Here is a 16,099-nt window from a genome sequence, read left to right on the forward strand (position 1 = left end):
TGTCAAATTGGTTGGTATTCTATAATCTAATGCTATTATCTGTTTAATTTGGGATCTACTGGATGTATACAAATTATAAAGGTGGTTGTTTTCCACAGGGACAACCTGGTCCCACTGGAGTCCGGGGTCCTGAGGGCCCACAGGGACAGAGAGGAGAGACTGGTCATCAGGGAAGAGCTGGAGCAGTTGGCCTCACGGTTTGTCTATTTACACATCACACACGATACACATTAATGAGCCGTGTGATGACAGTAGATTGGATAGCTTGTTTAGTTTATCACAGCAGTTAACAGACTCACATATTGCTCAGTTAAGCTACTTGATGAACTAACTGAAGACCATTTGTGTTGAAAGGGACCCATGGGTACAGATGGTGGCCCAGGTGCCAAAGGACCAGTGGTAAGTACACAGTAATTTAATTTAAACAACATATGTATTGATGATATGGATGCACTGAGGTCACAAATAACATGTCTGACTGTTAATAGGGCAATCGTGGTCCACAAGGTCCAGGTGGCCATTCTGGACCTCCTGGCCCACCAGGACCTCAGGGGAGCACTGGGCAGCCTGGTATCAAAGGACAATTGGTAAAGTGGCTTTTAGTTTTAAAAAAGTCTTGTTTATTTGTTTGTTTATTAATGGGATTTTTTAACCCCTTCATTAACCTCCTTGAATGTTTGTGCTATAGGGAGATGTTGGCGTACCAGGATTTAAAGGAGAGGCTGGACCCAAAGGAGAACCTGTAAGCTAATAAATAATTACGCTTTAGTTTTATTTTTACTGTATGTATACTAACGCAACTCAAATGTAATATAGAGGAAGGTAACAGGTTCCCTCTTAAATTCAAGCATATTGTTGTTTGCTTGTTAACTTCCCAGGGTCCACTAGGCTCCCAGGGAGTTATTGGACCTCAGGGGGAGGAAGGAAAGAGAGGATCACGTGGAGACCCCGGTTCTGTTGGTCCTCCTGGACCTGTTGGTGAGAGAGTGAGTCAGCACCCTACCTCATACTGTAAAATACATGCAGTCATAGAGAGGGAGGCTGGTCCCACAATGACCATGCACAGTGTAAAGTCTGTGTAGAAGATGGATGAAAGGGGTTTTTCCCTGTTGTGTGGATTTTCTAAACACATCTACATACATGGGTGTGACCTTCACTCCACTGTCAAACTTTTGTGTGAGACTACAAGTATAAACATGAAGCATCTAACTTGTTGATGTGTTTGTTAGGGAGCCCCTGGTAACAGAGGATTCCCTGGTGCTGATGGGCTGCCAGGACCTAAGGTACAGTAGACTTGGGTCCGCTAAGGTGTAAAATTGTAATAATAGCAAATCTTTTTGATTTGCACTCACGTTTTAATCTACAGATTGTTTAAATATAATCTATATTTTTTCTAAAGGGGGCTCAAGGAGATCGAGGAACATCTGGTCCACCAGGGCCCAAAGGTTCTCTAGGAGACCCTGGCCGTACAGGGGAACCTGGTTTACCAGGTGCAAGGGTAACACTGAAGAGCTTAGCATTTAAATTTTTTACTTACTATACCATCTCTCAATTCAAACAGTGCAGCTACTGTTTTTATTGCTTTCTCCCCATTCATTTTGTTTTTTTTATCTTTTCTGAAGGGTCTCACTGGCACCCCAGGAGTTCAAGGGGCAGAGGGCAAACCAGGACCACTGGTAGGTCACAGAGCCTGGCCACAAATAAGACACTAAACATAATGTATCATGAGATTGAATCTAGTCCTTTGGTCTGAAATTGAGTCAAAGAATGTTTGCTTCTTATTAGGGGGCCCCAGGTGAAGATGGTCGTCCAGGTCCTGCCGGGTCCATTGGAAACAGAGGCCCTGCAGGAACCATGGGAGTACCAGGCCCCAAAGGCTTCAGTGTAAGAGAGTTTTTTTTACTCACAGTCTGATCATTGTATTTATTTTCAGTTCTTCCTCTAACCCCTAACATGTTTTACTCCCAAAGGGCGACCCAGGAAAGACAGGAGAACAAGGGTCTGCAGGAGTGCCAGGTCAAAGAGTGAGTGCTAATTATGAATACACATTAATTCATAGACCTGTGAATATGCATCGCAGGACTGCATTTATGTATTAATACAATGAACACACTACTTTACTGAGTATTGTCTGGCTGATACAGTGTATGTAGTATAATGCAGCTGGTTTTTAATTGTCACTTTGTCTTCAGGGTCCACCTGGAAAAGATGGAGAGGTTGGTCCTGCTGGCCCCCCTGGACCACCAGTAAGTGACTGGATTCTCCGTGGTTACAGTGACTGCATTTTCACTGCTCTATTTTTTAACATATTATACATCACAAATAAATGAGACATTAATGTTTTCTCTCATAGGGTGTTGCAGGAGAGAGAGGAGAGCAAGGACCTCCAGGTGTTAATGGATTCCAGGTGAGTCATTGTTTTAGCAGTAAAATGTGAGAAAGTTGAGGAACAGCTAATGGACCTACACGTTGTTAGACCGCAACGTGTGGTCATACAGTTGCCATGTTTAATCATTGTTTTGTCTTAGGGTTTGCCTGGAAATCAAGGCCCCCCTGGTGAATCTGGAAAACCAGGTGATCAAGTGAGTGTTACAAAACGTATCTTTTGCTACATCTATTTGATTATTTGAAACATCTCATTTGGAGCTTGATGGTGATTAGGATTTAGTTTGGACTGAACAAATATCACCCCTGTTTGTGATTTCCAGGGTATTCCTGGAGAGCTTGGTGCTGTGGGTCAAATTGGACCAAGGGTAGGAGAATCTGCCCATGCTAAACTATATTTGTTTTATTTACATAGTGACTGTGAGCATCAGAGACTGAAAATGTGATTTTTTTCTGCAGGGTGAGCGTGGAATTCCTGGGGAGAGAGGAGAACTGGGTCCAACTGGTCTGCAGGGACCTAAAGGAATCCCTGGTGCACCTGGCCCAGATGGACCAAAGGTACAAAAAAAGCAAAACACTATTATAGGACCACTTAAGAGTTGCTGTAAATACACATACTAACATTGGCATCTGTCACTACAGGGTAGTCCTGGTCCCACTGGTGCTCTTGGCGATGTTGGTCCTCCAGGTCTTCAGGGAATGCCAGGCGAGAGGGGCATCTCCGGCCCTCCTGGGCCTAAGGGTGACAGAGTAAGTTCATCATGATCTTCTTTTGTTTGCCATTATATAGTATTTTCACTTGGCAATATCAATAACTACCTGCTGTATTTGTACAGGGAGCAATTGGTGAGAAAGGATCAGAAGGAACACCTGGAAATGATGGAGCAAGAGTAAGCAAAACAGTGTTTGTCTCATCTCATCCATGATAAAGGTTCAATTTATACTTGTGACACTAAAATAAGATTTGGCTGATGATGCAACATGTTACAGCCTGTTTAAAGAAATGTGTTCCCTGTTGTGATTGCTCAAGTTACTGCTAACAGCTATGTGCAGGTAACCCCAATGAAATATCTTTACTGCCAACAGGGGGCTCCAGGTCCTGTTGGCCCACTAGGACCTTCTGGACCCAGTGGTGAGAAGGTACAGTGTTTGTTTGACTTCTTACACACATTGAAAAGCTGCTGTTCATGTCACAGTGAGTTAGTGTTATGACTGCAGGAAGTGAAGCGTCTTCAGGATGCCTACTACACTGATTAAAGCGTAGTGGGCATCCTGAAGACAGCTTCACTTCCTTAGCAGCTTGTGAAGGACAGTTTGAAAACATAAAACACTACATTTATGGGGGAGCACAGGGAGAATGACAAATTATTCTCAGTAAATGTGTCTTTATATCTTTATCTTTATAGGGAGAACCTGGACCCAAAGGACCCCATGGACCTCTAGGATCCAGAGGAATGCCTGTGAGTAGTACAACCTGTACAATAATGTTATTTTAATAATAATAATGTTAATATTTTTCAGTAAACTGACGCAAACGTGTCTCTGCTACAACAGGGAGCAAGAGGAGACCCTGGCCCAATAGGTGCTGTTGGATTTGCTGGGCCCCCTGTAAGTAGTTAAAGCCTCCTCTTTGTTTCATTGGTGTCTAATGACATTTCTCTCTGAGATGATGTAAAACTAATGACAGATTCATCTGTTTTTGATTTTGTTTTGTTTTTTTCAACATGACCTTCACAGGGTCCTGATGGCCAACCTGGAGTCAAGGGAGAGCCCGGAGAACCAGGACAGAAAGGAGATGCTGGATCACCAGGTCCTCAGGGTTTGGCTGGCACTCACGGACCTCCTGTGAGTTGTAGACATACAGATACTACATACAAAGTGGTTTGGAGATGATCTGATGCATTTTTATATATTCCAGTACTGGATTTAAGTGTCAGCAGTTGATGCTGTGCTTTAACATAGTCCAGATTCAAGGTTCTGTTGTTTGTAACAAATTCATCATCTGTTCACTGCCTTCAATAACAAAGAGAAGTTGCTTTTGCCACATATGTTACTTAAAGATTATGTCATACATGTCTAAGAAAGTGTTGTTGTTTTAGGGGCCTGCTGGTGTGGCTGGACTGAAAGGTGGAAGAGGAACACAGGGTGCACCAGTAAGATCATTTCACAATTACAGATTTATTGTTACAAAGTGAAATTACAGTAGATGGTTAGGAAATGTTTCTGTGCGCTCAGGAAGGGTACTGTGCCTGATTTCTGGATTTATCTACAGATTTGAATGCCTGTTGATGAATAACATAATATTAGTCTTATATCACTTTCCTTTTTAAAAGTGAATACTATATAGTGGTTTAATGTTATAAAGCAGTGAGTGAGCACCTCATAAAATGTCTCTGCTTGTACCAGGGTCCTACTGGTTTCCCTGGATCTGCAGGAAGAGTCGGACCACCAGGTCCAGCTGTAAGTATTAATATCTCTGAGTCAGAAATGTGTCATTGAAGATATTGATTATCAATAACACCGACATCTAACCTTTAATCGCTGTTTCAGTAAAACAGTAAAATACCAACTGTACTTGTTTAACTGGATCTCTGCTCTCTGTCAACTTTACTGTACTATAAGAGTGAACTGGTGCGAACTTACAGCAGCATTAATCTAAAAGTCTGCCTTTACAATAAAAAAACGATACCAGTTACCAGTTCGCTATAGCAACACAATTAGATAATGATTGACTAACATGTTAGTTATATGTAGAGGAGACATCATCACTCAGCTCTACTCCAACCTGATGTGTACTGTACCTTTATGTAACTGTACTGTGAGATCACTGCATGGCTCATGACCTGTAACCAATTCTTCTAGGGACCAGTAGGAGAACCTGGACCTCTGGGACCTCCTGGGAAAGAGGGTCCTGCAGGTCTTCGTGGAGACCACGGACCCCCTGGAAGACAAGGAGAGAGAGGACCAGCAGGACCACCCGGCAGCCCAGGAGACAAAGGGGACTCTGGAGAGGATGGACCCACGGTAAACTTGACAAGTTTCCTGTTTGACGTGTTGATGTGTTGGTGAACACATTTTTTCTAAGTTGTGGAATATTGTGAGCAACCAGTGCAGAATGTAGTAGAAAACTAAATTGCATTCTTTGCAACATTTGAAATGATTAAACTCAGACACTGCTCAGAAGTTTTAGTGTAAAGAAATGTAAATGCCCTTGTTATAGAATATAGTTTAGAAATGCTTGGTCCTAACTGTGGGTTAGAAAGTTCCAGGTTGTGGCATCAACTTGGAATCCACGTGTGTGAATCTCAAAGCCATAACACTGTGTGATCTTGGCTTTAGGGACCTGATGGTCCTCCAGGCCCAGCTGGAACTACAGGACAGAGAGGCATTGTGGGTCTTCCTGGGCAGAGAGGAGAGCGCGGGATGCCCGGCCTTCCAGGACCAGCGGTATGAGTTCTGATTCTGCTGCTCCTGAGCTTCTTTTAACAGGGATCCTATTCAGAGCCGTTTTTATTGAATGTCTTTGTGATTAATGTGGTGGGTGGAATGGTCCTTTAAATTCTGGATTCTGAGTTTCCCGTTTCTTTTTCTTAGGGTCCACCAGGAAAACAAGGAGGCACAGGAGCACCTGGAGATAAAGGCCCCCCAGGTCCTGTTGGTGCTCCTGGTGCTAATGGACCTCGTGGTGATCCTGGTCCAGATGTAAGTAGGACGTTTAAATTGATTATGGTTCTCAGGTCCGACATACCACTGCGTATTTACAGGTGTGTATTTGTGTGCTCCTCAGGGTCCTGCAGGATCTGATGGTCCCCCAGGAAAGGACGGCGTTCTTGGGCAAAGAGTAAGAAACTAACTGAATTCAAATGTGTGCTCTGTGCTGCTTTTCATATTTCAAGTGACTGACAGATGTTACTCTTGTAGGGAGACCGAGGAGATCCTGGCTCAGAGGGTTTGGTTGGACCACAGGGGCTTCCTGGCCCTCCAGGTCCTGTTGGTGCACCCGGTGATGCTGGCAAGAGAGGAGAGGCTGTAAGTAGAGTTGTGCGAGTTACATATGTCTGTTAGCAGGATGGAGGGGAGTAGTGATAAGGCTGTGTAATGATCTGACTCATTTTCAGGGCTCAAGAGGACCTGTTGGTCCACCAGGCTCAGCTGGAAAGAGAGGATTAGTGGTGAGTGTCCAACACAGAACATCACTGTGGAAGTTGACTTTTGTGATCAGTTTAAATGAAGATTACAGCTGAACCCAGAACCACAGTGACCTTTTAGGTCCAATCTCCTGAAATATGTTCAATCTTTCTTCATTTAGGGACCCCAAGGACCAAGAGGTGATAAGGGTGATTTGGGCGACCATGGAGAGAGAGGGCAGAAGGGACACAGAGGATTCACTGGTTTGCAGGGTCTCCCTGGACCTCCAGTAAGTCAGAGAAAAACTGAGGAATCCAACATTTCCTGAGCTGGCCACTCTGCATGAAGTCGATGTGTTTCTTACTGCTCACGCTGACTTTATTAGTGCAGATATGTCATTTTTTTATGTGCTAATATTGCTTCTGTGGGCTTATATAAAATATAATCAATTATCAATAATATGTAAAAATATGAAAATCTTAAATATGAAATATCACTGTCAACAATTGTGTTAAACGACATTTTTTCCTCATATCTTTTAATGCAGAACATTGAATTAACATAAGAAATATTAAGATCAGTAAACAGACTTCATTATTTTGTTTATTTTATTGTTCCTCATCATTAATTACTTTAACTGTGATAAGATGCTCAGTGTTGAAAGCATTTTGACATTTGTATAATACACTGCAGAATGGAGAGTGTGTTGTATTTACAGTAGAAAGTTTCTGAAGTATCATCCAGCAGGTCATATCCATCAAAGCCCGTTGCTCCCAAGTGCATGATGAACTTTTCTTTCTTCTTTTAGGGTACAACAGGTGAGCAGGGAGCTCCAGGAATTGTTGGACCAAGTGGCCAGAGGGTAAATGCCACAGCTTCTTCTGTTTCTTATTTTTATGTTTTGTAAATTTATACTGGCTTTGTAATTTAGCAAACACAGCAGATATTATCTTTTCATGCCAGCATCCATTTTACATCAAGCTGTTGCTGTTGAGACTTAAAACTAACAATGATTTACTGGAATGTGATTCAGGGGCCTCCTGGACCTATTGGGCCACCTGGAAAGGAAGGATACCTCGGACAGCCTGGACCAATGGGACCTCCTGGAACTCGTGGAATCAGTGGAGAAATTGGACCAGAGGTATTGTGTCGTTGAACCACAGACATGAGGTTCTTATTGTTTGTTAAACGGCAGCAAGCCCTGTTAGAAAACCATTAAACGTGTCAGTAGCCAATTTGACCAGTGATGAGAATAGAGAAAAATAAAATACTCTTTAAATCAACAGGGCCCAACAGGAGAGCCTGGACCTCCTGGTCCTCCCGGTCCCCCTGGACCACCCATGGCGGCTATAGATGACCTTTTTGGCGGCCCTCAGGATTACGACTCCGGTCCTCCGCCTCCTCCTGAGTTCAGTGAAGACGAGGCTCTGCCCAACAGCAACTCATCCACCATAGTTCCTGTGGACCCCGGCGTCCAGGCCACGCTGAAGGCCCTCAGCAGTCAGATCGACAGCATGAAGAGCCCAGATGGCAGCAGGAAGCATCCTGCCAGGACCTGTGATGACCTGAAGAGGTGCTACCCCATGAAGAAGAGTGGTGAGTGTGGGTGGCGATCAGAGAGAGGAACTAGTGGAAAGATTCTGCCACAGAGCTGTGAACGAGTTTCCATGTGAATTTAGCTGTTGCTCTCACAGCTGCTGCAGAGTCAGTTATCTGCTACATATCTATAGTTCTATGTACTATCACACCCTGATCATTGTGCTGTGTAGGTGAGTACTGGATGGATCCAAATCAAGGCAGTGCAGAAGATGCCATCAAAGTACACTGCAACATGGACACTGGAGAGACCTGCATCGCCGCCAACCCGTCCAGCGTACCTCGTAAAGTGTGGTGGAGCTCATCCAGGAACAAACCTGTGTGGTTTGGAGCCGACATCAACGGCGGGACACATGTGAGTAGTAGATCCTGACTGTGCCAGAGAGTAGTGAGTGAAACCTCTGGATGTTTCGATGAGGTGTGGGTGTGCTCTGTCTAAACCAGCCGTGTTTGTGTTTCTAGTTCACTTATGGCAACAAAGACCAGCCTGCAAACTCTGTCACAGTCCAGATGACCTTCATCCGACTGCTGTCCAAAGAGGCTTCCCAGACCATCACCTACCACTGCAAGAACTCTGTGGGCTACAAGGACGAGAAGACGGGCAACTTGAAGAAAGCTGTAATCCTTAAAGGCACCAACGACCTGGAGCTCAAAGCAGAAGGAAACAACCGCTTCAGATACACAGTGGTGGAAGACTCCTGCTCAGTAAGTCCCAGCATGTCTTCAGCTAGTTAGTCAGCCTCCCAACACCTACAGAGGCTGAAATCTAGAAACGTTTAGTTAATTAATGCACACATAATTATTAACAACAGGCTGCGTTTGTTTGGGACCATTATCGGCAGCAGATTATTACACTTTCAGAGAACAGGTGAACATTTATGCAGCAGTATTATTTTTATACAGTATAAAGAAAATATGAAAGTGAGGCTCAGGACGCAACGCAACGAAACCTCTGGAGTCAGTGCCAACGCGCTGCTTCTAAGCACAGAACAAAGCCCTTTATACTGTTGGCTGTCTGCTGCATGCTATTACATTTCTGACTAACATTTGGATTTGTGTCCTTTTCACAGAAAGCCAATGGCAACTGGGGCAAGACCGTGTTTGAGTACAGGACACAGAAAACAGCAAGACTTCCTATTGTGGATATTGCCCCTGTGGACATTGGTGGTCCAGATCAAGAGTTTGGCATCGACATCGGGCCCGTGTGCTTCTTGTAGAGTCGTCAGCAGGGATGAGTCGAGGAGAATCCTGAGACTATTGAACTGACAGCTGATTCGATCAGCCACATTGTACATACGAGTACTGAGAACTATTCTGGCCCTGTGGCAAGATATTTATTGTGCCTTTCAACCCAGTTCAAGACATCGACGATCTGTAAGTTAGATGGATGTTTGGAATTCACATAAAAATTGGTACAAATCTGAATCATTCCTCTGTCTTCTTGTGTACGTTTGACTTTAGGCTTCATGCATTTCAAGGTTCTCTCTGGTGCAGTTTATTCCAATTTGAATTTTATTTCACAGAACATGGCCAAAGAATTCTGAATAGAAACAAGACAGCTGCTGAAAAACCCCACTGAACCTATGTCAAATGTCGTCCCACCACTACTAATTTGTTTCTTTTTTTATTTGAAATGTTGGCATATAAAGCAACATTGTGGTGCTATTGAGGAAACAAATAGAGCTGATGATGCTTCACCAGCGCAGGTATTCTCTAAAGACCGCTCTGAAGAACCGGTGTCTGTATCCCGTCATTAAAGACGCATTGAGACCTGTCGAGTCCTCAGTGTTCGCTACCTCGTCACCAAAAGTGAGAAAACGATGACGCTCCATGTAAATCTTTTTTCACAGGTGCTGTTTTGTAAGTAGTGTGATCCTTGTGCACTTCTTCTCCCGGCTGCGTGGTACAGGGCAGGGTTTGAGGATGCCAATAAAGATCTTTCTGTCAATGATGGAGAGCTAAATGAGGTGTCATGTGAGTGGTGTGTGGTCATTTGTAAATGTTTTTTTCCTATCATGCAACTTAAATATCGTAGAGTAACAGGTAGCACAGAATATTCTGTTTTTATGCATGTCAGTTCCCCCTTTGCAGTATCCTCGACTTATATTTACAGAATAAGATGGCTGTGAGTGCCTTTTTGCTTTGTACTTCTTGCTATGCAACAATTAAACTAAAAGCTTGTTAATCCCCCCAAGCTCTTGTCACGTTAATTCAGGTGGAGTTAGGTCTTTGAACGCTGTTACTTTGCACACAGACTCATTTTAGACACTTTTTGTAGTTAGAAACAAAATGTATTTGATGTAGTTAACACACTTGTCTCTAATGTAAGTAAGTAAGCTGTTTGTTTTCTCTGAAGAATGTGCTATCAAGTCATTCTGTTGTGACCATTTGGTTCATATTTGAGCATATTTATTGTAGACTGACTGCCTGCTAAGAGCCCAGAGGCAGAGATGAAGAGGAGGAGGAGGAGGAGGAGGAAGAGAGGGCTTTCCACACTGGAAGCAGATGCATTTTCATCCTTTCAAAAATAAATATTGAAAATACTTTATAATACTTTCTCTGCCTGTTCTTGTTTGAGGAGAATTCATGTGATAATTTAACAAGCTGTATCATAACAGAGTAATTTCAGTGTGAGGTGGGTGTAAAGCTGTAAGGAAAGGTGACCGTAGACCACAGAATGGAAGCAGATGTAGTAAAAGAAGTTGAACAGTGGCAGAATGAACCCTTCTGAACATCATCAGCAGGACAAATCACACAACTGCCAACAGAATATTACAAACGAGTCTAAAGCCACAATGTACTCTGACACGCTGCAGCGCTTTGAGCCAACTGCTAACATTAGCACACTAACACGCTGCTGTTTCAACAGGTAATACTTACCTAGCAGAAAAGTGGCTGAAAACAAATGAAATAAAAACAATAACCAACATATGGTCTCACTTGAAATCACTGCCTTAACATTTCTGAGACATTTGGAAGCCACAGCACTGCCGTGACTTCACTAAATTAAATCTATAAAATGAAAAGAAAGCAGATCAGAATCATTAAGTAATGGTTTTTGCAGAAAGATTTTCTTTAATAATTGTAACAGCAAAGTCAAAGCAAGTAAAATAATGGGAAAAGTACTGGAAAAGTACAGAGGCTGTCCAAAAAAAAAAAAAAAAATCTGAAAGAAAGAAACAAAAGGAGGAAACAAAAATAGAAAGAAAGAAAATAGAAAGGAAAAAGGAATAAAAAGTGCCTTCTGGTGCAAAAAAAGAGTCTAAAATTATGACAAAGTAAAAATAACAAGTAAATACTGCAATGGCAAAAAAAAAAACCAACAACAACACTGTCGGGTTATAAAATATCCAGCTGGATTAATTCACTACATAATGTTGAGTAAAACAAGCTGCTGTATGTGAGATTATGGCCGAGCTGAGGAACTGTGTTAACCATACAGACTCCATTTAGGGTTTTTTCTTGCCAGCTTGCGTTTGGCATACAAACAGGAATGTGTCAACAATACAGAACTGAAATGGTGCTTAGTCACAAAGTGTCTGATAGGAAAAGTCGGCCACAGTGTACCACTGAACATACTCCACTATGTACATCTCTCATTGCCTGTGTAAGCAACGGTGCTCTTAACGACTCCTTCCATAAGGTTTGTGTTGTTTGTTTTTTTTGTTTGTTTTTTACAAAAATAGTTCTTTTCTATAATGGATCTGAGTTTACCTTGAAATATCGAAAAAAAAAACCCAAAACAATCTAAATGCAAATGCATATAAACCTCCAGATGAAAACTGCGACATCTCGACTCAGCTGCGGAGTGGATTTTGGCACTTCTTCATACAAACGAGTTAAAAGTAACGCGACAAAGAGCATCTTCTTGGCATCAGCAGCGGCCGTCTAGCGGGTCCAGAGAGAAGACGGTGCCCTCTAAGGTTAGTCCCATTTTGAACCCCTCCTGGAAAACAAGCCACACAACAGCTGTGACACCCGGCGACCACGCTGACACTGCTCTGAGACGACACACACGAATGTTTGATGCTGAGAAGATGAGAGAACACGCGGACAGTCTGGAAAGCGGTGAGGTGAAGAATAAAATGCTACAGAGACTCAACGTGGCTGCTCCATCGTGCTCGGTCATGCGCTATACACAGGATCACAGAGTCATGCAGGAACACGAAGGCGTGCGTCTGGATGGAGACTGAAGGGCTAAAAGGATCACTGGAGCTGGACTGATGCTGATCACAGCTGCAGAGCAATTATGAAAGTAATAAAAAGTGAAGCTGACAGGCAGACAGATGCTCCACTAATCATTTTATGAGCTAAATAAACATTTAAGTGTTCACTTTAGTTAAAAGCAGAGTCTGTTGCCGTCCATTAAAGACACAAAAGCAGCTCAGAACAAGAGATTAGAATTCGTGTAGTGAGCTTCAGAGTGGACGCGTGCAGCAGCATTCAAGGCATGCACAAGGAAAACAGCACAGACACGGAGCAGGAGAGTACGAACCATCTCTGACGCTACACGTGGAAAAGACAAGAGAAGAATTCAGCTGTTAGTAGTCGAGGAGAAGAACAAAGTGAAGGAAGTGGAAAAAAAAAAAAGTGGATCTGAACAACAGCGCCTCCTGCTGGCAACAGCTGTGCTGCAGCGGGTAGATAACAGCTCCGTATTCTTTATTTAGGTTAAATTTGACTTCATAGAGGTTATATTACTGACAGCAAGTGCCTGGTTTATCAGCAATAACAGCTTCCTCTATGAAGACATTTGACTTTTACTACATATCATTCATTGTGTGTGCACAGGAGGACTTACAGTTATAGATCTATTCATTACTTTCTATTAAGGCTTTTATTTTTGAAGGCTTAATTGGTTTCACATCCCTAATAAATCTAAATGAAGCAGTCGGCCACATTCATACACTGAGCTCCCTCCTTGCTTCATTACAAGCTGACTGAGCTCAGCCGTTTTATAAAGAGGATCATACAGTAGAATCAATGTGTTGTTTTATGGCTTTATGCGCCACAGTATGATAAATGTCATCTATCTTAATATTCATAGCTGGAACAAACTGCAGCTTTACCACTGTTCAGAAAGGACTGCAAGTAGTTTATCGTTAGCCTCAGTCTTTGTGCACATAAACCGGAGATTTGTCCATTTATTTATTTATTCATCTTCAAAGTGCTGATGTGGACGATAAGACAGACAGGAGAGCTGGGATTCACAGTTGAACCATCAACCCCTGCAGTTCCCAATGTGGAGGAATCACACACAGACAGACGCTCACCTGCATCTCGTCCAGCTTTGACTGGATGTCTGGGGGAAAGTCAGCTGCCCCGCAGGTGAACGGATCAAATGGCTCTGCGCCAAACAAGTCTTTCCCTACACACACACACACACACACACACACACACACACACACACACACACACACAGTTGGAAAAGAAAAACGATCTTCAGAACATTTTCACTGTTTGCTCTTTGAACTGCATTCCTCTGCAGCTGCCTCTTTCAAAAACCAGCATGTAGATGTTACGCTCTACAGCGTTACCAGTTCTCACTCACTTATATCTGGTGGCAGCGTGGTTGGTGGTGGTGGTGGACAGCCATTGCTGGCCAGTGTGGGCACCAGCGGTGTCACAGGGGAAAAGGGAACCATGTCGAATATGTCTGTGGACTGCGGCTTCATGGAGATACTCCCTGCCTGGATACACAGCAGATAAATGTGTGTAACTTACGTATCATAACAGCAGATCATGAAGCTTCAGGGACAGAGACAAAGCACAGGAGAAGACAGAGAGAGAAAGCGTGGGGTGTTTACGCGAGGCCGTGGGATGCTGCATCCCTCGGTAGGCTTAGGAGGAAGAAGAGCAGGTTTGGCAGGAGGAGGAGTTAGTAGGCCGCTGGACAGGTTGGACTCCGGCGAGCTCATGGGAGTGAGCGTGACAGAGGAGATTTCCAGACAGGAGAGCGACTTAATGCTGTGACACCAGAAGAGAGAGGAGGGCCTCTGCAGCACGTACGCTTCATTGGCTGCGTTCATGTGCAGCGGCTGAGAATAAGAAATACAAATAAAAATGAGAGAGAAGTTGCAGACAGAAAACGTCCAGAGAGGGACGGCATTAGTCAGCACAGTAGAGCGGGCGAGATGTGGGTAATGACATTCACAGGAGGCGTCTGCCCCAGTTAGACGCTGAATGTATCACATTCCTCATCAGACCAATCAGGTGTGTAATTGCTTCGCCTCAGACTCAGCTCAGACCCCCGCTGGCTCCTCCAGATAGGTTCACTCATTCCAAACCCCAGTCTAAGGCCATGCATTTAATCACAGACCAAGTTCAATTCTAAATGATTCCTATTCTAGTGTTGGGCTTCTGTAGTTATTTTCACCTTTAGAGTAGAACTTACACACTGGTTCCCGTCTATGCACTCTTAATAGCTTTGTGTGCCGCTTGCTGCTAACACTCACTTTAACGTTTCTGTGTGTGTGTCGGTGCAGTTCAGCCTTACGGGCGGCACATGAGTTATCATCAGCTGCTCCTCGAGGTCTTGAAGCTGTTTCTTTAACTCAGAGTTTTCTGTTTCCAGCTCTTGAATCTGATCAAAAAACAAAACAGAACAAATACATTCAGTTTAGTTGACGTGGTAATTAAAATGCCTGGAATTTAGATCATTGAATTAAGCGAACATCATGTGCTTTCCATCCATTCATCTGTCTAAATAACCTGATTCCAGAAGTGCTCAGGTGTTTTTCTTTTTCTGACCTCTCTGTTCTTGAGTGTTGGCAGTTTGTGCACCTTGTTATGAAGCGTCTCTATTTACATTCATAAAGATTCTCTTGACTGTAAGAAGTCACATTGACATATCCACTTTTTCAAGAGTTCTTGATTTGACTAGATGTTGTGAAAGAGTCTCTGGTCCTCCGCTTTAGTTGTCTTCTATGGTCTTCCAGTCTTTTTGCTGTTGCTGAGCTGCAGGTTAAGAATGTTCCAAACTGTCGTATTAACCACTCCCAGTTTTTCTGCTCTCTCTCTCTCCCTCTCTCTCTCTCTCTCTCCCTCTCTCTCGTGGGTTTGTTTATTCTTTTCCTCCTAATTATGCCTCCTTCCCTAACCTTATAATCTGTCAGACATCACGCTGCTGTTCAGCTTAATACCAGCCAGTTTCATACTCATGTATATACATGTAATAAACCTCCATTTAACCAAAACCAGTGGGATGGCTCCACTTTCAGCGAGGTCTTACAAAAACTTAATTACAGACTAAGGCTCTCACAAGACAACTTTCTATTATTAATATTCATTACTGACATTTTTCATCAGCACAGGCTAATTGCACACATTCAATGATTTTTAACAATCAATAGAAACAAGCTCTGCATTAATTAACAAAAATATCAATGTGTCAGCAGGGTGGTACAAGTTTTCAAAGTCAGTTAAAGCCTATGTGAGGCCGAACAAGCTAAATCATACATACTCTTTTCTGTAGGCTTCCAATCTGTTTCCTGGTTTCTACATCTTTTCCTCCAGACTCCAGGAACTTCTTGTAGGCCAAGTCAAAGGCCTGACCAATAGTTAGAGTTATTTCCTCTGCCTGCAGCACGAAAGAAACAAAGACCTCTTATCCAAGTGTCACTACAGCTTATTTACACCGGAGCTGATCGATGACATTTAGGTAGAAGATGTAAAGTACCAGTCTGGAGAGATGGCAAACAAACAAACAAACAAACAGGAAGATGAAACATGATACCTAATAATTTAATGAAGAGTCAAGGAAGCGGAGAACACTTACACACTTCTCACTGTCAAACACATAGCACAGGTGTTTGTTAGACTCAGAGTCTTTGCAAATAAAAGTGAATATCCTTTTATCAGTCTTGTCATCTGCACAGAAGGATATCCTGTGTAACTGACAGTTGTGCAGCACATCCTGGAAAACAAAAGCAATAAATTCAATGCCAACTTCATAACTACTGCTCACTTCTTTCTCTACACAGTGTTGTCA

General features: G+C 43.1%; 2 protein-coding genes across 6 annotated transcripts in view; one reads left to right on the forward strand and one right to left on the reverse strand.

Annotated features, from left to right (window-relative positions):
- col5a2a (collagen, type V, alpha 2a) overlaps window positions 1-10,660 on the forward strand; it is a 34,467-nt gene extending 23,807 nt beyond the window's left edge. The window contains exons 19-54 of the mRNA XM_026375932.1: window positions 99-197; window positions 355-399; window positions 489-587; window positions 689-742; window positions 879-986; window positions 1,230-1,283; window positions 1,400-1,498; window positions 1,623-1,676; window positions 1,786-1,884; window positions 1,971-2,024; window positions 2,193-2,246; window positions 2,354-2,407; window positions 2,529-2,582; window positions 2,709-2,753; window positions 2,845-2,943; window positions 3,028-3,135; window positions 3,222-3,275; window positions 3,472-3,525; window positions 3,792-3,845; window positions 3,940-3,993; window positions 4,123-4,230; window positions 4,485-4,538; window positions 4,792-4,845; window positions 5,248-5,409; window positions 5,725-5,832; window positions 5,980-6,087; window positions 6,173-6,226; window positions 6,307-6,414; window positions 6,504-6,557; window positions 6,695-6,802; window positions 7,322-7,375; window positions 7,547-7,654; window positions 7,800-8,109; window positions 8,283-8,464; window positions 8,572-8,814; window positions 9,180-10,660. Of these exons, the coding sequence (XP_026231717.1) occupies window positions 99-197; window positions 355-399; window positions 489-587; window positions 689-742; window positions 879-986; window positions 1,230-1,283; window positions 1,400-1,498; window positions 1,623-1,676; window positions 1,786-1,884; window positions 1,971-2,024; window positions 2,193-2,246; window positions 2,354-2,407; window positions 2,529-2,582; window positions 2,709-2,753; window positions 2,845-2,943; window positions 3,028-3,135; window positions 3,222-3,275; window positions 3,472-3,525; window positions 3,792-3,845; window positions 3,940-3,993; window positions 4,123-4,230; window positions 4,485-4,538; window positions 4,792-4,845; window positions 5,248-5,409; window positions 5,725-5,832; window positions 5,980-6,087; window positions 6,173-6,226; window positions 6,307-6,414; window positions 6,504-6,557; window positions 6,695-6,802; window positions 7,322-7,375; window positions 7,547-7,654; window positions 7,800-8,109; window positions 8,283-8,464; window positions 8,572-8,814; window positions 9,180-9,326 (3,357 nt within the window). The 3' untranslated portion in view covers window positions 9,327-10,660. The remainder of the gene's footprint in view (window positions 1-98; window positions 198-354; window positions 400-488; window positions 588-688; window positions 743-878; window positions 987-1,229; window positions 1,284-1,399; window positions 1,499-1,622; window positions 1,677-1,785; window positions 1,885-1,970; window positions 2,025-2,192; window positions 2,247-2,353; window positions 2,408-2,528; window positions 2,583-2,708; window positions 2,754-2,844; window positions 2,944-3,027; window positions 3,136-3,221; window positions 3,276-3,471; window positions 3,526-3,791; window positions 3,846-3,939; window positions 3,994-4,122; window positions 4,231-4,484; window positions 4,539-4,791; window positions 4,846-5,247; window positions 5,410-5,724; window positions 5,833-5,979; window positions 6,088-6,172; window positions 6,227-6,306; window positions 6,415-6,503; window positions 6,558-6,694; window positions 6,803-7,321; window positions 7,376-7,546; window positions 7,655-7,799; window positions 8,110-8,282; window positions 8,465-8,571; window positions 8,815-9,179) is intronic.
- Window positions 10,661-11,158: 498 nt separating this feature from the next.
- gulp1a (GULP PTB domain containing engulfment adaptor 1a) overlaps window positions 11,159-16,099 on the reverse strand; it is a 67,145-nt gene continuing 62,204 nt past the window's right edge. For 4 of the 5 annotated variants that reach the window (XM_026375933.2, XM_026375935.1, XM_026375934.1 and 1 more), the window contains 6 exons: window positions 15,887-16,024; window positions 15,572-15,688; window positions 14,606-14,692; window positions 13,661-13,799; window positions 13,383-13,477; window positions 11,159-12,055 (listed from right to left, as the gene is read on the reverse strand). In XM_026375933.2, the coding sequence (XP_026231718.1) occupies window positions 11,984-12,055; window positions 13,383-13,477; window positions 13,661-13,799; window positions 14,606-14,692; window positions 15,572-15,688; window positions 15,887-16,024 (648 nt within the window). In that variant the 3' untranslated portion in view covers window positions 11,159-11,983. Of the gene's footprint in view, window positions 12,056-13,382; window positions 13,478-13,660; window positions 13,800-13,916; window positions 14,148-14,605; window positions 14,693-15,571; window positions 15,689-15,886; window positions 16,025-16,099 lie in introns of all 5 variants that reach the window. The other variant, XM_033326849.1, reaches the window with a different exon arrangement.

This window comes from Anabas testudineus, chromosome 21, assembly GCF_900324465.2.
Source record: "Anabas testudineus chromosome 21, fAnaTes1.2, whole genome shotgun sequence".
NCBI lineage: Eukaryota > Metazoa > Chordata > Actinopteri > Anabantiformes > Anabantidae > Anabas > Anabas testudineus.